The sequence below is a fragment of the Cheilinus undulatus genome, linkage group 14 (assembly GCF_018320785.1).
Source record: "Cheilinus undulatus linkage group 14, ASM1832078v1, whole genome shotgun sequence".
NCBI lineage: Eukaryota > Metazoa > Chordata > Actinopteri > Labriformes > Labridae > Cheilinus > Cheilinus undulatus.
In genome coordinates, this window is record NC_054878.1 from 39630468 (window position 1) to 39655140 (window position 24673).

General features: G+C 38.5%; 1 protein-coding gene across 1 annotated transcript in view; it reads left to right on the plus strand.

Annotated features, from left to right (window-relative positions):
• Positions 1-24673, plus strand: part of tbc1d32 (TBC1 domain family, member 32) — a 134104-nt gene that overhangs the window by 32842 nt on the left and 76589 nt on the right. Inside the window, exons 19-23 of the mRNA XM_041804760.1 lie at positions 419-557; positions 3824-3911; positions 6396-6514; positions 11923-12042; positions 12287-12375. Of these exons, the coding sequence (XP_041660694.1) occupies positions 419-557; positions 3824-3911; positions 6396-6514; positions 11923-12042; positions 12287-12375 (555 nt within the window). The remainder of the gene's footprint in view (positions 1-418; positions 558-3823; positions 3912-6395; positions 6515-11922; positions 12043-12286; positions 12376-24673) is intronic.

Sequence of the window (24673 nt, forward strand, 5' to 3'; positions counted from 1 at the left end):
GACACAGCAGTAGTTTGCATTTTATGAATGCCCAAATGCAAAGAAAACTAGACTTTTTGCAGCTTTAGAGGTGACTCACAGTAGGAAAGATGATTGAAGCTTTTGCACCGTCATTATTGCTAATGCAAGGTCATTTACATGCACCTGTGGTAGTATTTTCTACCTGCTGTCAAGTTATTCCACAATCTAAAGCATTTTTAGAGCTTGTTATTGCATTTTTGGAGGAACCATTAAACAAGGAAAAATGATACAAAAAAGAAAACACAAAGGAGCAATCTAACCATGAGTATTTACGACATTGTCAGCTTTTCAGGTCTGAAAAGTTTACCAACTGAACATTTTGCACATTACGAGTTTCTTGTGATTTCATACCGTAGCGCTGCAGCTCACTGTCCATCTGTCCTTCTCTTTGGTACAGGGTTATCTGGGAGGAGACGTTATTGGACAGCCTTTTGAACTTTGCTGCTACCCCTAAAGGCCTGCTGCTGCTCCAGCAGACAGGAGCCATCAATGAATGTGTCTCCTACATGTTCTCTCGCTTCTCTAAAAAACTACAGGTACAAGTATGTGATTTACAATGATACAAAGATATAACTCATTCAAGGAGCCGCAGAACATGTGAGGCCACGCTGACACAACCGACACAGCTGTAAACGTACTCAGTAGCTTTCTATACATTTCAATGTAAACAGTAATCTATTCTGCATGCATTTTGGAAACATTTACAGGCAGCCTGCTGATTTTAGGTTCAACCCCTGGTGCAGGTTGTTTGCAAATGACTTAAAGTCACAGTGAAGAACTCCAAATGGGGAGCAGGAAAGGATTTCCACACAAAGAAGCACTATTAAAATTAAAAAGACAAGTTTGAGCCCTGAAAGCAGTGACACATTCAAGAAAAAAGTTGGAAAAGTAGAGCTGAAGTTGGTATATCTGGCACAAGCTCACCAACTTCCACTGTACATGGAAGATGACAAAGGAAGAAACAGAAAGCTCCAGCAACACTTGTAGTTTAGAGAACAGCTTCATTATTTATTAGATAAAGTTGGTCTCTGTGTTACAGGTGATGCTTGAGCTTCCTATTTCTTCTAAAAAAGTTGAAACAGCTCACTGAAAAACAACAGTAGACACGGACTGAAAACCTTTGTCCAAAGCCTGAATAGAGGAATCAGACAGTGTTCAGCTCCTTATGTGGTATCAGTTTGTCTTTTTAAATATAAATAAAATAACAACAAAAATAGGAGAGGGTAGCCCTCAAACAGGGGCCAGCCTCTGTCATTCATATAAAAAGCCGGCCTGTAAAATTTACTTGTTTATGAACACGTCACTATCAGTCCCTTACCTCACAAGGCTTACTTGTTTAAACGTATATTGATGCTTCCACTAAATGAATGTACTATATTTATGACAAAGAAGGTGAGAAAAAGACAAAGAGCTGGGCCTAAAAATCCCAGAAGTAGAGCGGGGCAGTGCAAGCCAACTGTAGTTGGGAGACTCATTCTACCACTGGGGACAACAGTAGAGAACAGTCTAGCTAAGTGCATTGTGGGTCTTTAGCTTTCTCTTGAAAGTAGAGAGGGACTCTGCAGATTGAATGGAGTTGGGTAATTCATTCCACCATTTAGGCACTGCTTTGTAAGCAATGATTAGAGTTTTGAATTTTATGCAAGTTGCAACTGGAAGCCAGTGTAGAGAGATGAACAGAGGAGTGACATGAGCTCTTGGGTTGGTTGAAGATCAGATATGCTGCTGCGTTCTGGATCATCTGCAGAGGTTTAACTGTGCATGCATGGAGGCCTTCCAGTAATGAGTTGCAGGAGTCAATACATGATATTACAAGAGCCTGCCAACACAGGAGCTGTGTTGCATGCTCTGTCAGGTAGGGTCGGATCCTCTTGATGTTATAGAGAGCAAATCGGCAGAACCGAGCAATCGAGGCCACATGAGCCTTTAAGGTTAGCTGGTCATCAATCATGACACCCAGATTTCTGGCAGACTTAGTGGGCATGAGTTATCACATCTTTGCACGACCATATTGATACTTCTTAAATTTATGTCAGTGTCCATACCCCCTTGACACATGCACAAAATTCTTGAAATTCCCTAATTTATTTTTTATGAGCTACGTGTGTGAATGCAAAAGGACAAAATTGCATTCACCACCATGCAAACCATGACTTTGTTAGGAATTTATCCTGCCTTCCACCTGAGTTAGACTGTTGCAAGAAGTTGGAGTGAAAACAGCAGGAGATATTCAGGAAATACAGGCCAAGGGGGATGACTTACATTTGTCACAACCGGTGCAATCTTTGTGCCTGTAATGAAGCAGATTCTTTTTTTCTACTATCTGACATATTCTTTTTCCTGTGCTTTGCTTTATACTGTGAATATGTCCAATTACAGGAATCACATATCTTTTTAAAACCTTTATTTACACACCGATGGTACATGAAGCCTAATGCTCCATTACTGCAAGATCCTTCTGTGTGCAAACACAACCACACAGCTTGAAGGCTTTAGGCAGTTAGGGATCAAAAGACTTGCTTAAAGGCAAATCAGCTATGACACTGAGGGAGAAGAAGCTTATTCTTTACCTTAATTTCAGTCATGCAGCTCTACAAATGTTGGTACAGGAAGCTGTCCAGATTTTGTCCAGATAAGTGCTGATACTGTATCAGATTATAGCTTGAGCTAAATGTTTCATCATCTTTATGAAAGCCCTGGAAGAATTGACTTTGGCAGAGCCTCTGTTTTTAATCCTTCTTGATATCATCAAAGTGTCAAAGTGATATTATGCTTTACTGAGTGATTCTTTGCTACATTAATTTGAGTAACGGGGGCTAATCCTGAAACCCCAGCAGGATTAGGAGGCACTCAGTCATCAGACGCTGGCAGTGTCAAGAACATTTATTCAAATATAAAAGAGACAGTGAAATAACAGAAACACATCTTTGGTGATAATTGATACAGGGTTATTGTTTTTGTTAATGTACATAGCTATAATTAATGTACTATTTGGATAATTCTGAGCATTAATCTGTTAAAATGGGATAAGAAATTATATTTAGACCTCAAAAACATTTACAATTATTCATCAGAATAATATTTGCATCCATAAAATATGTATGCATTAATATTCCTCGGCTGCATTCTGTAATGTCCTGCAGAAAATAATCCATCATTAACCCATAATTTATTCTGCTGGCCTCCATCATGCATATCCTTAGTACATTCTGTAGATACGTGTATTTCCAGTCACAGTTGTATTTCCTAAAGACTGTTTTGTATTCACAGAAAACTTCGAGGCTGTTACATGCAGCTACTCCCACACTGAATTTAATTTATTAATCTGTGGACCCTAAATATGCCTCACATACAGAATATAGTCCCTGATTCACATTGCAGTCACACACAGACTGAACCTTAGCTAATCTCTAGTGGGTTTAATTTACTGCCATTGTTTACACACCGCTGTAATCACTTCTCTAATTTAGTATTTGACTTTAATTATAGAATGTAATTATACTTTGTCTATTTTTAGTCATGACAATATGTAGTTATAAATGAAGGGCCTCAACACTCTGAAATCAATTTGCAATTTTTTTCTCTTCAGTGAACTAGACCACATAATGTAGGCCCTTGTCAGGATTCTGGTGGTGTCATTGCACACTTTACAGTCTGAATCACAAATGCCATATCTTTAATTCTCCCTATCATTCAAATAAAAGCATTTGTAGTCTTTTTTAGATAGCTTCTCTATCCTCTTTCAACCTCATTCTTGGGAAGAAAGTTGCTAAAACTTGTGTTATTTGTGTGTTTTTTGCAGGTGAGCCGCTGTGAGAAGTTTGGATATGGGGTGATGGTGACCCAGGTGGCAGCGACTGCTCCAGGGGTGGTGGCTTTGCACAGTTCAGGTACTATTACACTTATTTATACAAACCCTTAACAACTGCAATCTACAGGTCTGTGAGTTTTTTGTCTAGTTGACATAAAAATCAAGGATTAAGCAACTTGTGGCTGTTGATGGAGGAAGAGCACATTATGGTGCGCACATGAGCTTTTGTAAAGACTATTTACTGTGCCATGAAAAAGTATTTGCCCCTTCCTGATCTCCTTTATTTATTTTCATTTTTTATCTTTACACCTAAATGTCTGAGATCATCAAACTAATTTCAATTTTAAGATCTCAGAACATATCAGAATAAATGAGAAACAAAGTCATTGGCATCTATCAGTATGGAAAGGGTAACAAAACCATTTCTAAGGCTTTGGGACTCCATTGAACCATGTTGAGAGCCACTGTCCACAAATGGAGAAAACGTGGAACACTGGGCAACCTTCCCAGGCCTACAAAAATGATCCAAGAGTGCACTGATGACTCATCCAGGAGGTCCCAAAAGAACCCAGAACAACATCTAAAGACCTGCAGGCCTCACTGGCCTCAGTTATGGTCAGAGTTCATGAGTCAACAATAAGAAAGACACTGGACAAAAATGGCATCATGGGAGTGTTCCAAGGCCAAAACCACTGCTGACCAAAAAGAACACAAGGCTTGTCTCATATTTGGCTAAAAAACATCCTGATGATCCCTAAGACTTTTCAGGAAATATTGTGCGGACTAATGAGACAAAAGTTGAACTTTTTTGAAGGTGTGCGTCACTGGCCATTAGTTGGTGACCTCAAGCTCAAGTGCACTTGGGCTATGATCAGAAACACACAGGAAAGTCCAAGTCTGAATGACTAAAAACACAAAATGAAGGTTTTGGAGTGGTCTAGTCCAAGACCAGACTTAAATCTGTTTGATATGCTTTTGCATGACCTTAAAAAAGCCATTCATGCTCAAAAAACCTCCAGTATGGCTTCATTAAAACAATTCTGCTAAAGAGGGCCAAAATTCCTCCACATTGAACCCTTGCTTGCAGTTGTTATTGCCAAGGGTGTCACAACAAGTTATTAAGTTTAGGGGCTAATGACTATTTCATATAGGGCTCTTTTCCCTTGATAAATTAAATGAAATAATACAATCATCACTTAAAAACTGCATTTTCTATTTACTCTGCTTATCTTCATCTAAAATTACAATTTGTTTTATGATGTGAAACATTTAAATGTGACAAATATGCAAATCAGGAAGGGGAAAATACTTTTTCATGGCAGTGTAACTTTCTCTGGTGTTGCAGTCCCACTTTGCTCCATTCCTACATTTATTCTTTTGCTTTGTAAAATGTTGTGTGCATCAACACCTGCCTTTTCTTACACGTATTAACCTTCTCAGCTATAATTCTGACTCTAAATCCAAACTGTTGCTGGGCAAGAAATGAAAGTCAGATTTTAATGTCTGTCTCGGAATCGCATTAATATGTAATGTGAGAGTAGTAAATCATATGTGAGTACATTCCACATGTCAGCAACAAATTAATGCGGGGTTGGAAAGTGACCTGCACATTTACATAAGTGTGGGGAGTTGCATACAAGCAGTCAATCTGTAGGAGTGCAAGTGTAAAATTGAATTGTAGATTAGGAATCAGAAAATTGTGATATATAGAGTATCTAGGCAGCTGAATATTCAAGATGTGTATAACATAATTGATTTCACTATTTCCTGCTCTTTATTGTATATGCTTTTTTCCTCAAGACAGCCCCCTACAATCCTGGATAATTTGAATTACATATATTTATTGCAGTTGTATAACATGTATGACAGAAAGCAGACTTTAGTTGGAGAATGAACACAAGATCTGACTTATCAAGCATGGATGTAATTGTTCTAGATGTGTCTGTGATTACAGATGTTACCATGGGACTTTTATTGACAGTGAAAGTGTTTCCCAACCATAGGTTATGCCTGGATGGTGTGCCAAGTTTTATTTAAGGCTGGCAGCCTATATTTTTCTTCTTTTTTGCACGTTTTCCCTTTTCTCTGTAAGATTCCCATCAAAGAAGTAAATCTGGTGAATGTTGCAAGTATTGTCAGAATGTTCTGAAGGTGACGGTGCTGCGTTGTTATATCTGTCCTCTTATAGACTAATTACAGTATAACATCACAGAATACAAAACTTCTGTAATGGTGGGCTTAATGCAAGACAATAAAATGTTACAAATAGGTTGTTTAGAGCTCAGGAAAATAAATATCTGTTTCTGAAAATTTTATGTGGAGACCTCCAGGCCTCTCAAACTTTATGGTATCAGCTATAAAACAGCAGTCAATAAAAAATGAATGGCATTAACAAACAGGTTGTTGCCAAAAACAAAAAATATTTTCAATAAATGTAAGTCAAAGCATTGATGCATTTTAAGATTTAAGTGCCCCTCTCATCCATGATGAATGTTTTGTGAAAGTTCTGATTTTTTCCACATAAACCCATATTAAAGCCCTTATCTGATGTACTCTGTTCCAGGTTTTGTCTGTGCTCTGGTGGTTAAGCTGTGGTCTGCTCTTGAGTGTGGCACTGAAGATGTGAGGGTGGTTCGTCCCAAACCCACTCCCATGGACCCCATAGACAGGAGCTGTCTAAAGGTATCATGTGTTTTTTAACAGATTTACCTTTAACCGAAAAAAAGTCACAGTTTAATCTCTGCCATCAATACGCCTTTGTACATCCATATTAATTCACCAGCAGCATAGTATTGGTGTCATTTCACAGTGTGTTATGGCATTGCTGAATTCATGGAAGAGTCAGATGAACACACTCAGCCCTGCTCTCCCCTGCTGCCATGCAACACCTCTGTTACTACCTTTGATGTTAAACTCGCCATATCCACTCCTTACTGTGCCCTAAATGTGTGGAAATTGTTATTTTTATATTGATTTTTTTTTATATATATGCAGGACATCCAGAGCATGACCGGGGTTGTGTCAGTGCTACTCTCTCAGGCGGGCTTACTCACTACATCTACACCTTACTTCAGCCTCCATTTTTGGCCCATCATGCTGTAGAGTTCTAACCTTGTAAAGCAGATGGATACGCGTGTTTCCCACTGGCGAATCCATCTTGCAAAGCTCCCATCTGAACTGTTTAGGCCCAGTTAGAAAGTGACAGGACTGATTAGAGACAAGGGGGCAGTACTTTTGGGCGCGGTGGAGTTGTGACACAAGCAAGAAGCAACAAGAGACTGGTGCAATTATGGTGAAAGACATTAACGTAGATGCTGCTAAAGCGCCAGTTTTATCAGAACTTGACAAAATTTCTTTCTTAAAGGAAGAACAAAGAACAGCAGTGAGTTGTTTTCTTTTCAAAACGACAAAAGTCGTGTACTGACAAGTCTACAGTCACCATGGTTCGCGTATGCAGTTCCCTACGTTCCCCTAAGTTTAGTCCTCGGTAGAGGCGCAGCTCGATAGCAGCTACGCCACATGTTTGTTGCTCTGATTGGCCTGTAAAGACGTGACAGACAGAACGTTCATCCAATCACCCTCCAAATTTTTTTTTTTAAAGTCTCTGCCCTTTCCCAAATGTTGTGTATGAGTGGGTTTTCAGATGGATGTGTGATACAAATCTATCTGGTGCTTCAGTTTAGTAAAGTTCTGCACATTTTCAAGTTTCCAGCATTTCTGATGTCCCTGTCCTTTGTTGCTAAACAACATCAAGGTGATTGGTATTGCCATAACCTGTCCCATGCCAGCCGACCAATGAGAAAAGCAACAGTTGCACTAGTGGACAAGCAAATACTGCCGTGAGCCCTTTGACCTTATGCTCGCAAATGGTGAAATATATGCAGCTTCATGGTTCTTAGAGTATCTTCTTTCTCCTCTTTGTTTCATACAGTGAATAAGTTAAATTACAAGTTACAAGTCACATGTAAAACTTTTATTTTATTGTGTAGAATCTCTCGATTTAGCTGCCATCTTACATTGTAAGCATTATTTTCACATTGTGTCTTGACCCTGAGGCCCTCACTCCTGCCTAACAGAGCAGGAAAGATTTCAGGGGTCACTATTCTGAAATTGTCAAAAAATTTCCAGGAGTGCAAGTGTGAAAAGATCTTAAGGTTACTTTTTTATTTTTCATAGTTGTTTATCTGTACATAAGCACAAGGGGTTTAACCTTGGTAGGGATTCCTGCTGGAAGAATACTGAATTTTTAGATCTGGTCCAAGTTTTGCAGGTTCAGTCTAGGACAGTCTGAAACTTTTCCTAGAAGCCTGAATATGTGTCTGTATGTGAGTGTCTGTCTGACGCTCGCCTCTGACAGGAGCCAAGTCTTCACTCTCCGTGAAACTATCCAAGTGAATACAAACAGTTCAGTGAAGTGTGACCTGTGCCCTGCCACTGGTGACTTTAAAGCTTCCTTATCAGTGGGTCAGCTGCCAGGTTACATACTTACAGTCAGACCTTTAAGCCTAGCCCTGCCAGCAGAGCCCCAGAACTGAGTTTGTGTTGGAGAGAGATAAAATGTGAAGTTAGAAATGCTCAAGATGATGTTTGTGCTGTGACCCAGGTGAGACAAAACAAACTAAATATGCAGCTCAAGAAAGTTAGCTTGGATGTATTCATAAAGGTATGTTTGGGGGATTGGTAGCTTTTTCACATGCACTATGTTGGATTCATTTGTATGCTGGAAAACATGAAAACAGAGGCAGACAGAGAATAAAACATGCCAAAGTCTATAATGGACCTTTGGAATGATCAAACAGGAAGGAGCAGATGAAAGAGCAAAGATTTAAACCTTAGAGAAACATGCCTTCATATATTTCACAATCACTTCAATAAATCAGGCTTTGTTCTTCCTTTTAACTTCTTTAATTAAATTGAAAAAAAGACTTTTATGTTCATGTGAGCCTGTGTGAGTGCATTCATCATCGTGTTTCTTTGATACCCTTGCATTCCTCTGTTCTCCTCAGTAATGTGATGAGAGCAGAAGGACTTTGTGTGGCTTATTGTGCTCCAGGTTGGTGCTCCTTTGAAATATTCAGAGTTTATTTCTTAGCTGATGTCAACCTTGGCAACTGGCATCTTTTTGTTTTATATATGCAGGGCAATTACTCAAGTTACTCAATAACTCAGAAGCATACCAACCCTATCTCAAAACACAGTTAGCTTATTTCTGTTTCAGAGATGTTGAGTGTTAATTTTGGCACTTTTTTGTAAATGAGGTGTGAGCCTTTAGATTAACAAGGCATTCTGAGAGTATTCAAACCCCACAATTTTTTCGATTTTGTCATGTTGCAGCCTGATGCTACAGTTGAAAAAAAAAAAGTACATTAATCTACACCCAGTACCCCATTCTGACAAAGTGAAATCAGAATTGTAGAAATTTTTTGCTAGTTTATTAAAAATAAAAAACTGAAATACATTGATGTAAGTATTAAGACCCTTTGCAAAAACACTTGAAATTTAGTGCAGGTTCCTCCCATTTCTCTTAATCTTTGCTGAGATGTTTGCACACTTTTATTGGTTTTCACCTGCAGTAAATTAAACTGATTTGACATGATTTGGAAAGGCAAACACCTCTCCAAAGAAGGCCTCACAGCTGACAATGCATATCAGAGCAAAAACCGAGCCATCAGGTCAAAAGAACTACCTGCAGAGCTTGGAGACAGTATTGTCTTAAGACACAGATCTGGGGTTCCAAAAATGATGTTTAGATGTGTTCTAGATGCATTTAAGGCAGAATCAGACTACATGACTTTTTTAGTCATTCACGACTGTATCATGTCAGACTATGTGATTAAAATCTTGCCCCGTCTTGCATGACATCCTGCCCACACTACAAGACTGATCCCGACTGCTCACTGTATGCTGACGTCACCACCGTCTCCATGACTGTGTGCGAGTTCACAAGCTGTCAAGGGGTGCGGGTCAAAGAGTGTCAATCACTCTACAACGAGAGTGCTCTGTGTGATTGTAGCATCCTTTTGCTTGTAAAAGAAGAAAACAGCAAACATGAGGGATAAAAATTAGGGGTTCTTGTAAATGATGATGCAAAGATCAGGAGCAAAAGCTATCCTGTTGGTAGGTGTCAAGATTCTTGTCGTTTATGCCAGGTCATGGTGTCAAAATAGACATTTATGACATGCTAGTCTTCTTGAATCATGGTTGTGGGGTGTCTTGGATGTGTTGTTAATTATTTCACAGTTAGGCCAGTTGGGCCAAAATCTAGCAGAGTTTGTCTAGTCTGAGCCAGCATTTAGTTGGGTTTGGATGTTGCCTGTGTAGTGACAGACATGTTTCTGGTGGCTTGTTGAAGTGCTTGATGTGAGACACATTTGCATCATGAGTGCAGTTAACCACTGAGTTAGAGTTGAACTCTCTGTTTTGTTCTTGCCAGATGTCCCTCCTTGCCATAGATCTTTAAGAGTAATGGCAGCTCTGTCATATTGTAAAATGTTAACACTCTCATTTTAAGTATCTCTCGTGTGGACCAATATAGACACGTATTAAGTGCTAAATTTAACTCTATGAGTTTTATTAACACCGTAAATCTTGCTGTGTATTTTACTTTATTACAGAGGTGTGACTTCACCTGAACAACCTAGTTGGAGATGTGTTTACTTGTTTTTGCTAAAAGGGGAAAAGATCATATTTAACTGTACAACTCCTCAGTAGTTACTGAGTACTCAGTACTTTAAGTACACTTTTATCAAAACACTTTTACTTGAGTAGATTTATAGACAAGTACTTTTACGTTTACTTAAGTAAATTTTAACTAGGGCTGAACAATTTGTGAAAATAATCTAAATGCGACCCCCCCCCCCCCAACTATTGTGGTTGTGATTTAATATGTGATTATTTATAAGTCCTCATCTTATGTATTGTTCAACAAACACAAGCAATAAATCATATTATAACTAGCACAATATTAGATCATTTGAGCTAGGAATAGAAGGATTTGAAAAAAAAAATTCTAATTGCGATTTTTGGCCTGTATAGCAAATTTGATATCAATTGATATGATATTTGATGATATTTTTTTGTTATTCTAGTTTTGATTATGAAAATCATTTACATGAACAGGAAAAGTAGGATTTTTGTAAACTATTTGGAAAAATGACACTTGAATTTATGCATGATGTGTAAAGCGAAGAATCTCTGCTTCCAAAAAGTTGTATCAAGCTGGTATTTTTACACATTTCAGGTTTGGGAAATATTGCATCGTCTGCGATTTGAAAATTAAAGCAGGCCATATTGCGATTTAATCTAACTTGGGATTAACTGCCCAGCCCTAATTTTAACCAGAGTTAACTATACTTTTACTTGAGTACAATAGTTTTGTACTTTTTCCACTGCTGCTTAGCCCATAACATCCCAGGGTAATGTCTGCTCATCTGTTGAGTCTAGGTTCAGCAGAAGACATGCTGTCCAGCGACTCACTTCATTTTCATTTAAGCTGGTCAAGAAATCTAAATCCTGATTGGTTTCTGCTACAACAGTGTCAAGCAGCAGTTATGGCTTAGTTTAAATGTTTTAAATGGATTGTTAGCCAAACTTATATGTCTGTACCTACTTATAGACACAAATAAATCATTATAAGGACACTGTCACTGGGAGCTGATGTATCATTTGCCCAAATAGCATTCCTCTCTCTTTATTAGTGTCCATATTGACCATTTTTACCAGTATCTCATAGGAAGTGGTTGATGCAAATTTCACTACAAATATACCTGATTAAATCTTCATGAAACTGGATAACTGAAACCTTAATTGACTTGAAGGGTATTTCCATTCTACCAAGAGCACCAAAACATAAATGACAAGAGTTCAGTAAACAAAATGCAAATACATCACAAAAGCATTACATGACTGGATGTAAGGAAAGTCAATAGGCAAGTTCTCTGTTCAGAAACTTTTCAATGAATTCCGTGGTTGTTAATTGCAAGTTCAATTCTAATTTCACTGTTTGTTCCAATCTTTCTTGCGTTGATTTTGTTTATGGCTTTCTCCTTCACTTTAATTGTACTTCTCTCTCTTTCTTTGTGTTCCTCCAGTTCTTCCTGTCCTTGGTCAACCTGCTCTCCTCGTCTCAGTCGGTGTGGGAGCTGCTGGGCGGGCAGCCTCTTGCCGACAAGAGTGAATACACCCTAAGAGAGATGCCAACCTCTATCCCTGTGAGTGTTATTCACACTGCCGTTCAGACATGCAATACCTCTTTCAGCCATTTGAGGGCATGTTTGCACTTTTTATTCCCTGTTTAAACACCCACCACCCGCACAATGCCTTTAACTCCTCCTTTTTAACTCCCAGTGCACTTATAGGATGATGTACCATTTCTCACCTATCACACTGTAAATACCCACTCTGTTTTCTTTTGACACCATAACCAACGTGACATTTTTCTCTTTTACTCCACAGGATTTGATTGACAGGCTGATTGCTGTGAATTCAGATGCAAAGATTCATTCCCTCTTTCACTACGAGCAGTCTCACACATTCGGCCTGAGGTGAGATTGATGTTTTTCTACTGTATTACTTAACATGAGCGGGGAAGCACATTGTATAGGATTAACACCTGGTGATACACACACATCTCAGGCTCTGGCAGCAGCAGACCGACACGGTTCTTTATACTTTGATTACCCAGCACTGAGAGGCTGATGAAAGGATTTCTGTGGATAAGAGAGAAATACGCTGGGCTGTGTGCATATATATGTGGGCATTTCTATATTTATGAAGAACCAACATCGTGACAAGTGAGAAGGGTGGTGAAGGGGTTGAAGAATTTCCTCCAAAGAGAGAAGCTATCATCAGGTTTAAATAGAGGTTGAAGAAATGGGCATGAGCTTCTGTAAAGCTTATATATATGATCAGGGTTATTTACTGGTTATTAAACAGAATCTATTTAGCACTGATACTCAAAATGAACCATAGATGCAAACTAGACCATCTGTTTGAAGATTGGATGCTTTTTATCAAATGTTTTTGATCCAACTTTGAACAGGTCAGACTTTGAAGAAGCAACTTACAGCTCATCCAAAAAGCCTCACTTTTGAACTTTCAGTTATAACATTGGTACTATGTTAAATGTGAGCTACTTAAAGAGCAACCAAACTCTCAGAATAGTAGTACTGTTGACCAGTCAGGGTTCCAGTTTTTTTCTTTTTTTAATTTTACTGAATGATCTGGTTTTAAGTTGACAAATGTTGTGCCGTCTGTCATCAAAGACAAAGCAAAACAGTTACCATCCACTATTTCCCCAGCTGTAAACTTCACTCAAAGCAGCCCATTTGTTACTCAGTCATTTTGTCATTTTGTTACTCTAGGATATTGAATGATGTACTGCTGTTGTCTGAGTTTGCAATAAACTTCCTAGAATGGGGTTAATTATACAGGAAGAAAAGCAGGTACAGGTCTAAGGGATGGGTTCAGTGACAAGTTGAAACAGAGCACAAATCTGAATCAATTAAATGGAAATATAAAAGGTGCCCTGGCAAGTTTATGGAAGTGAAAAGGTCTTGTGACCCTGAAAGTCCACATATTCTGTCTGTGCAGCTATCTGCGAATGAAGCACACACCATAGCAAATCACTCCCTTTCTAGTCTAATTACCAAAGTCTACCGCACACTTGGGCCGACAGCTGCCGAAACATGTCAGTCCACAGAGCAGACCAGTCTGAACAGGAGGAAGAACGTGCAAAGCAACAGACTGTAGTATCTCATCACTATATAAACATTACATCTCATCCTGTGGCAGTAGCTAAAGGTCATCATTTGGTCAGCAGGTCACAGATGTAACACTGCGTCATGGACAATAAAAAAGTTGACTTCGCAAACTCATAATTCTCACTTGATCTTAAGATTTCTCATCTTCAGCTACTCAGGGCTGTACCTTCATTTCAGAAACGCATACAGTTGGAGAAGGTATGCACCATTAGTCAAAGAAATTCCACCTGGAACTGGTGTAAGTGGAGTATGTGTAATTATAGGGTTAGGGGTGTTTCTTGGTAGCGCTGGGTACATATTCAGATTGTAAACAAGCTTTGATTGTTATTTATTTATTTGCTTAATTAGGGGTCAATAAAATGAGCATAGATTCTTTATATGGGCCTGTGTCCATAACTGTTTCTTTAGTACTTGCAGCACTTACCCTTGATTCAAAACCAGTGTAGTCCAGGGCTCTTAGCACTCAGTGCCCTGTACAAGAAGACACCCTCCACGCCAGCCAGTGTTAGAGGTAATGTGTTACAAAGTAATCTGTTAGAGTACTCAGATTGTTTTTTTTTTTTTTGTTTGTAACGAGTAACAAATTAGTCCAACAATTCAAGTAATCCTTTTTTAGTTACATTTTTTTATAAAAAATAATCCGTTACTGAAATAAAAATCCCTTATTTGCTTCCTCTTCTGGCTACTTAAAGAGGAAAAGCAGAAAGGAGGTCCCACATCTGCACTGTCCTTCTTTCTTTCCTGTATGCACACTGGCACGTCGCAGCGAGCCAAAGGTATAAGCTGTGCCAGTACGTGTGCATCGCTAGCCTGTTGAGTTAGTGAGATGACAAAAAGGGCAGCAATACACTGTGTAATTATCCCTATAATGTTGGATTTTTGGATGAAAGGGACAAGATCAGCAACACGGGGAAAAGTAAGTTCAAAAGCTCCTGTTTTGTTTTCAATTAATCAGCTGTGCAGCTGTTCCAATTATGCATGTTATCATGCACAGCGTTTGTGTGATTTTGTATGCCTCTGCCTAGTTTGTTGTCAGGTTGTGAGCATATTAAAGAGCTTTAAAGGTTTTCACATTGGTTAGTGGTGTGATGAGGCTTCAGAGACACAGATTATGGTCCATGAATTAGACTGTACAATGACATTAGAGTCCACACATTCAAGGGCAGGCATGCTGCGGTTATATGTCGTTTTTACAACGGCCAAGTGAAATGATTGGTTTAAGGGTTTAAACATTTAGTAATGCATAACTACTCTAAATTGTTCAGCTTTTGGAACAGTGTCGCGCTTGCCAATGTCTTCCCCACTTGCCAATCTAAATCAAAAAGGGGCAGGACTTCTGAAAATAGTGGAAGAGAAACCAACCTGACTCGTCTTTCTTCGTCTTTTGTTGAGGGTAGTTTTCACATCAGCAGCAGCTGCTGCCTGTCTTAGGACAGGATACCTTTACATTTTCTGCATGTTTTCTGTGTGATATTTCCTTGAAATACAAAAATAGGAAGCAAATAGAGATATTTTAAAACAACTTTACTGATTTTACCCAGGAAGTGGGATTCTTTTTTTGTAATGTAGCAACAAAAACCACTCTGTGCTCTGGAACTGAGGTCCTGAGGACACGCAGCCTTAGAGCTGTAAGTTAGTTTCAGGATTAGCTTAATCACCAGTTTTCACAAAAAATATTGCTGGACTCGATCAGAAGCAACCCATCCAAATTGTTGGCTCTAGACCAAACAATGTGAGCGAAACATAGTCATATCTGACAGTTTCTCTACTATCATTTACTACTTGATAAAAATATGTAGTTTTAAAAAGGAGTCAAGCCATGCTGTTTCATTTGCTTCCAAACAAATGCAGAGGCCAGATTTAGGTCTCTGCAGCACCAGAAGTACCTCCTCTGCCCTTAGGGGACACTAAAATGATCTTGAACTCAAATGACAAATGTGATATTAACATTGCACTGCTGCACAGAAAGAAAGCTTAGCACTGCAAACTCATATTAAGGATTAGGCAAGGCATGTTTTGTCAAATTTAAGATGCTACAAATACTTAAAATTACATCTCAGGCAGATATAAAGAAATCCTTGCAGAGGAACGCTTTCTATTTCCCCTACGCAGGTGAGCCTTGGTTATGTGTGTAATGTTCTGGTAGCTGTTGTAAATTCCTTTGCCATCTTGGAGGCTTTCTGATTCACAATAGCTCCGACTTGTTTGGAGCAGTGCTGACTCACTCAATCACCCTGTCTGTGCCTGTCAGTCAGCCCACTCCCATTAACATCCAGAAGCAAAGTGAAAGGAACAAGATGCTCTGTTCGTCTACCATCCGGGCTGACGGATTAACTGACAAATATCCCACTCTCTGCCTCTCTGTGCGTGGATAACTGTGCTAAATGTGCCATTTCATAGCCAATAACTGTAGTCATGCCACGTTAATTTGGAGGCATTTGTATTTTTGCATCAAACAGACAACTTCTGAACTAATCTACTACATCATTTTTAGCCACAAAGACTTAAAATTTTATGTTTTTGTGTTTAATACAGATTGAGTCCAGACATTTTTTATTGCCTTTGCTCTGCATGGTAAATCCACCATTAATACTATAAATACATACAACAAAACATCTCAAAGGATAGTTATAAAACTTACAAGAAATGTACAGTTTCTCCTCTTGTCTATGTTTTCAAGTCTCTTAACAGTCACGTTACTGCAGTACTGTCTACAACACTTTATTGTTACTAAAAAAATCTATTTCCACAGGGGTACTGCAGTACAATACAAACCCTTCATATGATCAGTGTTGACTGAAACATGCCGGAACCAAAGAGACCCTTAAAATGCGTTATTGGATTTCCTGATTATTCATCCCATAATGACATGGCAGCATAATATACTTAGGTATAGTGCTTTATTGATCCCACAGGGGGAATTTCATCAGTAAAGCAGCTACTTAATACAAGGACACAGCACTCATTGATAAAGTATATGTCAAAAGAAATGTATGAATAAAGCAGCTCATATGGAGAGAGCAGAGGGCGGAGCAGATAAAGGTCAAGATAAAAGCAGTGAAGAAGATTGTTTTCATGTTGTCATTGTATTAATGATTTATACATACATTAATACATAGGTCTCGCTGGGCAAGCAGGCTTGGCTGTCTATTTCTTCTATAATAAAGGTGAGTAAATTATTCTGCAACAAATCAACAACAGATTTGGCAGATTTTTTACTCCAGAAAATTATGTTACTGAGAGTAGCAACCTAATACTGCAAAGACAAACACAAGCATCGGTCATCCTCTTTCATCTACCCATTATCCACACTGGGTGTCTTCTTTGGGGTTGTGAGGGAGCTGGAGCCAATCCCAGTAGTCATTTGGTGAGAGGAAGATACACATCGGACTGGTCTCCAGTCACTCACAGAGCTGACAGACAACCAGCTATGCTCACGCTCACTTCTATGGGCAATTTAGAGTCACCATTCAACATAATGAGTATGTCTTTGGACTGTGGAGTACCCAGAGAGTACTCATGCATACGCAGAGAGAAAATGCAAATTCCACACAGAACGACCTCCTAAGGTTCAGACCAGGAACCTTCTTGCTGTGAGGTGACAGCGCCCACCACTGCATCACCATGCTGATCTCTTTCATTTACTTCTGTTATGTCTATAATTGACCGGTGGCATGGCATGCGCTCTTGATTTACTGTTCATTTGGGCTACATTCATTGCTTAGACCAAGACTCTTGGAGGATGACACAATGGTGTAAGGAATATTCCTAAGTGACTATTTCAAATCCTAGTTGATACAAATTTAAACCAAGGTAAACACTTAAAAAATTTGCATTTTTATTTAACACAGGATCACACCATTTGCGGGTAAACAATTGAAAATTGGGCAGGAAGATATTAAAACACGATGCAAACAATTAAAAACAAAAACTCAACATTCCATCACATACAACAACATATGTAAAATGACATTTCATTCTCTTTAAGATATGTGCATAATAAAGTTTAACCTAAAGTATAAATTCTGAGTTTTAGTCAACAGCCACAATGCAACTTTACATCATTTATAAGTTGATTCAGAATCTTCCACCTCCACATCATGATGCATCTAAGAATCATTTTTTCTCCCACCTCTAATCAGGCCTGGGTGTGTCTAGTAAAAAAATACCCCTCCCTGAGAAGCCATCAGTGCTATCTGTTCACTGTGCCTTTTTACGTGAGTAGTAGAGCATCATCAGCAGTCGGCATTAACTGGAGCGACAGTGGCCACTGGTGATGGGCCACTGCATTAGACAGAGCATTTGACCAGGATTGCAGGTTTGACTTTATTAAAAAATATTCATAATGAAACTAGTAACTCTGGAGCCAGCTAGCAAAGGTGCAAACATTAGTTATTAAACCGACTCACTGTGCACATCCTGGTTGGAAGACAGACTCTAGAGTTGGTAAAAACAACCTAACATAGCATCTCTAAACTAAAGAAAATATCTATTTTTCTTAACTTTCTTACATGGGACATATTATGCAAAAATCACTTTTTCAGGCTTTTCTAACAAAAATATCTGCCCCTGGCCTGTCCACAATCCCCTCAAGTATCAGACCCCCCCCCTTCAGAAAATGTGTGCTAAAACACCTCGTTCTCAGATTTTCCCCTCATGATGTCATGTGGGGAGTTCGCACTGCGCCCAGGTTCGGTTGGCCCTCCCCGCTTGGAAGAAAGTTCCACCCTCCTCTCCTAACCCTCCTCTCAGCTGCCAGCTGAGAGGAGGGTCAGGAGAGCCGCATTCAGTAAGCCACATCCATTTCCTGAAAGGGGCGGAGTCAGACAGCTCAGTAACATTTAAAGCCACAGACACAGAAACAGCTCGTTTTGAACAGGGCTGAAACAGAGGGTGTTTTAGACGTACAAAAATTCCATACTGGAGTATTTTTTCAGCAACGAACTTCACAGGCATGTTTTGAGGACCTCTGAGACCAATACAAACTTGTCTTAAAAGAGTGAAATATGTCCCCTTTAACATTTTATGGTCACTGCTAACGCTAGTTCTGTTCGCCCATTAATGGCATTTTCTGTTATACATTAGCATTTAACAAACAAATTGAGATACTGGTCTGTATGTGAGTAATTGTGCCCCCTCTGTTCATACAATGTTTTGTAGGATTTCAAGTTCATCCAGACGGATGAGGTAATCAGCAAGATTACTTAGACTACAGATACATCTTTTGAAAATACAGTTCTTAACAAATTTTTTAGAACACCTGTCATATTTGTCTCAAAGACCATCCAGCATCATGAAGTACTTTAATGTGGACTCTTTCATTTTCAGTGAGCTCTCCACGTGTTACCATTTTTACAGGAATGAGAGATTTCAAACTGCATTCACCCAAATTTGAGCCAGCTCACTGGGCGTCTCTGAGAAGTCAGAAATGAATCAAACATAACATTCAACCACTAAAGCTCATTTTCTTTTCAGGAATGCAAGTAAATAACTATCATTTGACATGTTAATTAAGAAATATTAATCTGCTTTACTATTTTTTCAGTTTTTTTGTAAATCAGTAAATATGAAAATTCATGGATAACAATAATAATTATATTTTAGCATTAAAAATATCATTTGGGTTAAAGAGCTTTTACATCTTGGTATATTAACCACCAAAGAAACATTAAAAAATGATTTTGGGAATTACCAATGCTGTTAATTTAGGGCAGCTGTGGCAAAAACCTTACTTTGGTTAGGGTTAGGGTGGTCTAATAAATTTGTTAAGCACTGTACATACAGGTCCATCTGTGAGTACTTGTGCCCCCTCCCCTTCATACAGTTTTTTGTAGGATTTTTTGTTCATACAGATGGATAAGATAATCAGCAAGATTACTTAGACTACGGATGCATCTTTTGAAAACACATTCACAATTGGTAAATAATATGAAGATAATCCTCACTTCAAATGATTTACAAAAAGACTTGAAAATCAATGCCCTGATCTCACTGGACACTTTTAAGAGGAAGTTAAATGACTTGGAGGCAGTGGATGTTTTGATAAATTTAAAAACTGTGGTCAATTTTGGCAAATATTTACTTTTCAAATTGGTTCTCTTGTGGCTCTTAATGCATTTAGATTTTGCATTCAGACTGTTCTGTGTTTGTCTGAAACTCTATTAACTGCTGCTTTCTCAGCCAGGGCACTCTTCAAAAAGATATTTTAAATCTCTTTTCCTGGTTAAATGAAAAATAGAATAAAAGAGAAATAATATAAAGAGCCTGCAAATAAATGTAAGCCATCCTGTTTGCTCCATTTTGGTCTCCACCGCCTCTATTAAGCTACTTTCTATTGTCTTGGATTTGCAGACAGGCTCATATAGTTCTCTAAATATCAACTGCCACCAGCAACCATTCTTTTGTTTTCACTTTCTTTTCAAATTTAGTGTATTTTCTTTGTAAAATATTGTTTTCAGTCACTTTAAGTATTACTTATCCATGAATTAGAGGTTACAGACAGGCCACACTGAATGGAAGTTTGTCTTGGCGCATGCATGTACTGAATCCTGTGGTAAGAGCTCTGATGCCTCTTGTGTCTTTAATGAAATTTTAGCTAACTGTAATTGTATTTCCTGTACAACAGCGCCATCTTCTGCTGCAAAGTTAGTAAAGACTATAGAGCCCTGTAAGATGGTTGTGATGCTACAAACAAACTCCAATAAGCAAATAGACCCCATATGTCTGCTTTTCTAGTATAGATTTATATACTTAAATGTCTTAGCTCTCTTCAAGGCTATTCTATGGTCAGCTGAAGAGATGTGGCCACTGAATTTTAAATAATGTGAAACTTTTGCACCGTGATTTATTTGTTAGACTGTAAAGTGAGAAAAGTTTATTAAGTTTGTTAAGTTCAAGGAGAACTGCTTCATTAGAACAAAAAGATTGGAGATGTTGAAAATACCTTGGCATCAGGGCTGCATTATTAAAAACAAGTGTATTGACTGAGCATGGTTTCATTTTCAGGGTCAGACATTCATGCATGATGGATATTGTTTTTTCCCCCCCAAAATTACTACTGTATTAAAAAATATATTTTCACTTTTTGCACTCCACCAGAGACAGACTTTCAACTTTCAGGGGAAATTTGCTCCCTTTGTTGCAGACAGCATAAGCCCTCTCAGGTATCAAAATCACCTGCCTGTGTTTCATCTTTGCCCGATCCAAGGAGCTCCTCCACCTCCTTCACCCTGTGTCATTATTTTCCCTCCAAAGTTTTGGGTCGACACAGGATCACTGGTATGAAACAGAGTGGCAGGAAGTGAAAAAAGTAATAAAGTTTGACTTTTTGAATCTTTTACTCCCCAAATTTGCATAATCTGCCTTTTTTCCAACTTTGACATAGAGTTGGTTAATCATGCTGACAACCTGGCAACCAAACTCCTATCTCATCGAGAGACTCTTTCTACTCTGTGTTCGTATCAGAAATACACCAGGATGAGAACTTGGCACAAAAATCACAGCTAGGAACAAAAGCAAGATATTAATATTTTGTTCAACGCAAAATAGCAAACAGATGTTTTGCCAGATTTATTTAAAGAAACAATCAACCAGGTCTATGGAGATGAGCCCTAAAGAGATGATTTTTCTTTTCAAGTAAACAAGAGCAACCCCAAACAGGAGACTTTAACACTGTCACTGATGCACCCTTGGAGTAATTTCGGTAGGCCTGGGAAGGTTCAGCAATGTTCCAGTTTTCCACATTTGTGGATAATGGCACTCACCATAGTTTGCTGGAGTTCCAAAGCCTTAGAAGTGACTCTGTGACCCTCTCAGGACTGATAGATGTCAAAAACGTTGTTTCTCATCTATTCTTGAATTTCTTCAGATGGCGCTATGATGTGTTGCTTTTTGAGATCTTTTAGGCTACCTCACTTTATCAGACAGATTTTATTTGGAGGATTTTAACAGGTCTGGAAGTAACGAGGCCTAGAGGTGGCAATCTTTAGGCACCTCACATCTTGAATCGATAAAGATTCATAGGGCTACGATTCGATTCTTAATCGATTATTGATGCATTTTGATGCCATTGTTTTTCTTTAAATTTCAGTTCTCACTGTGTCAAACATCATAACAAACAATGCATTTTTGTTTAGAAAAAAGAGATAAATTAAATGTCCACTATCCTCTAAAGGGAGATGTGTGTAAACTGGAAAGTTACAATTGCACTGAACCAAAGGTAGCATCATACTTTCCTTGTAACATTTCTGAAATTACAAACATAAAAATGTCCTTTTCACAAATAACAACTGGTAATCTAAATCTTGCTGTTACATGCTCCGTGTCAGAGTTCCACCTTTTTGTTCCTGCTATTCCCCAGTATTGAATATTTAAATAATTAATTATTATGGATTATAGATTATTGGACATTTACAGGTTGATTCAGAATCTTCCACCTCCACATCAGGATGCATCTAAGAATCATTTTTTTCTCCCACCTCTAATCAGGCCTGGTGTGTCTAGTAAAACTAAACTCAGCTTTTCAGAAAATGTGGTTATTCTCAGTTATTCATGATTTGACAAGGGAATGCCACCTCTTTTTCACATAGGGCCAAGTAGGTTTGGATGACTTCTCTTAACGAAAGAAATCATCATTTAAAAGCTCCTTTTGGATTTACTTAAGTTATCTTTGTCTAATCTCAAAATTTTTTCGATGATCTGAAATAATATAAGAAATCGTGAAGGAGGAACTATTTTTCCACAGTTAGATGCTGCATGCCTGTTTCTTGCTATTAATGTTATAGCAAGGCAGTGCAATTTATAGTAATAGTAACAATAATGAGGACAAATTTAGCTTATAGCTTATAAATTTAGATCGTAAATCGATTCATTTAAATTAATGTAATGTAATCGCTGTGCTTGTTAGTCCAAAAACTCACACATTTTCATCTACTTGTATTTCCTTATGTGGCAGACCTGCCTCTATTAATATGGCGGTGATGCACGGAGAAAACAATGAAGAAGACGTTCAGTTAAAGTCCCTTCCAATGTTAGGAGACAAGATATGGTGGCGGGCGCCCGTCGGACTTCCGGTATGAAGTAGAGGTCCTGGGCTGCATCCAGGTCCCTCTCACGGAGGTTGGACTAGAACTTTTGTTGCACTCTCTTCTCCTACTCTTTATTGCACCTTTTCCTGTATTTTGCACACTTAGTCACGGCATTGTTGTGGATAGATCCTGAAGCACAATCATGTTTTGGAAGATTTGGAGGGGATTGGAGGAAGGGCAAGGTTCATACCTGAGGGCAAATACTAAAAACCACAACCTGCAACTGACAATTTATGTAAACGACTTTACAGAAACAAAGTTACTTATAATGAGTGGACTTGGCAAAACTGAACAAATCCAAAATTCTTTTTTGTATGATTAATGTAAAATATAAACTATGACTCATTTAAAAACAGTTTGTTTTCATAGATCCAATTCATCTATCCAGTATCTACATCGCTCATCCCGTCTGTCTGTCATTGGGTGAGAGGCAGGGCACATCCTGGACTGGTCTCCATTTATTTCATCTCAGAAAAGCCTGCACCTTTGGCGCTTGTGGCTCTGTATAGATCTTCAGTAAGGCACAACATCATGGCGTCAATAGAGGTCAAATGTAGACAGTAACGCACTGCAACCCTGTCTTATTCAAAGACCAAAGCAGGTGGAGAGGTCAGCTGACCTCACCGCACTGATTTGCTGATATGGAACAGCTCCAGTCACTTCTGCTAGTTTACTGTGTTTTTCCTGAATGCCTGTGCTTTAAAATGGAAAGATATTCAATTTACAATTAATTTTTGAGTAGTCAAATGATAATACACATACTTTTTGCTACCACAGCTCAACATGAAAGGTTATATTGAAGTGGCTATTAGATAACTGAAGTAGCCTAAAACTCAGCTTTGACTTATTTTTCTCAACTTTTAGTCATTTATTATATCTGAGTCTTTTCTAAAGTATTTATCACCTTCAACACCTTTAATCAAACACAAGCTGAGCATTCTTAAAGGCTACCTCTGTTAAAAAATGAAGAAGAAGAAGCCACAGTTTCCAGCCCTCTTGATCTCCACAAGCTAATGAGAGCTAAAACCCCTCAGTTTTTTTCCTCCTCACTGAAAGCCTCTTTGTTTTCATGGCAACCTGCAGTCCTTCCTGTGTTTCTCTCTCCCTGTCTGAATTGTTTGGATGCCTTTATTCCCCTCTCTCTGCTGCTGATGCCTCTGAACATGTCAAGTGTGAGCTGGTGCAGAACTTCACACATGATTTGATTTGATTTTTGTTTTATGTCAGCAGCAAATCTCCACTAAACACTACAGACATTATAATGGATGTGGTGGCTACTGTTTTAAAAATACTCCAGCAATGAGACAAGGAAGGAAACACTGGTAACAAATCTTGTTAACCATGACAGCTGCTGTGCTGAGGATGAGCACAAAGCTGTCATGCTCTTAAGTGTAGCAGCAGTTTTAGAGACAATAGAGGTTGTGTTTTTATTCCACGATTGTTCAGAGGTTCACAGTTCAACACATAGACTTGACATATGACAACCACAAGGATGCATTTAGACTAAAATAGGAATATGAAGAACTAAGGCTATGTTCTATCACTCAAAACTATCAGTGAGCAACTGCTAGCCCCTTTAAACACAATGGATTGAAAACAGAAAATTTCCACATACGGCTTGTAAAAGTTTTGCATCTTTAGGTACAAAATCTATGTGCACCACTGTGTCTCAGAAAGTCAGAGTATCTAACCAACCTGAGCCACACTTCTCACTCAAAAAGTCAAGTATTATCTAAAATTTTGATGTTGTTTGATGCTGTTCTATAATTTCATCTTTTTTTTCATTTGATTCCTTTAGAAGCAACACTAGGGGCCCTATCATAAAGTGTCTTAACATAAAAACACAGTGTCCTACCTATTTTCCACCTGATGCAGTTTCATCAGCATTCTCATTCAGTTGTTTTATAGCAAATTAACTTGCCTTGCAGTTTGTGCCCAGTGGTATGTTTATTTGAAAATGCCGTGTTTCATAGTGATCTTTGTGTTCAGTGGCA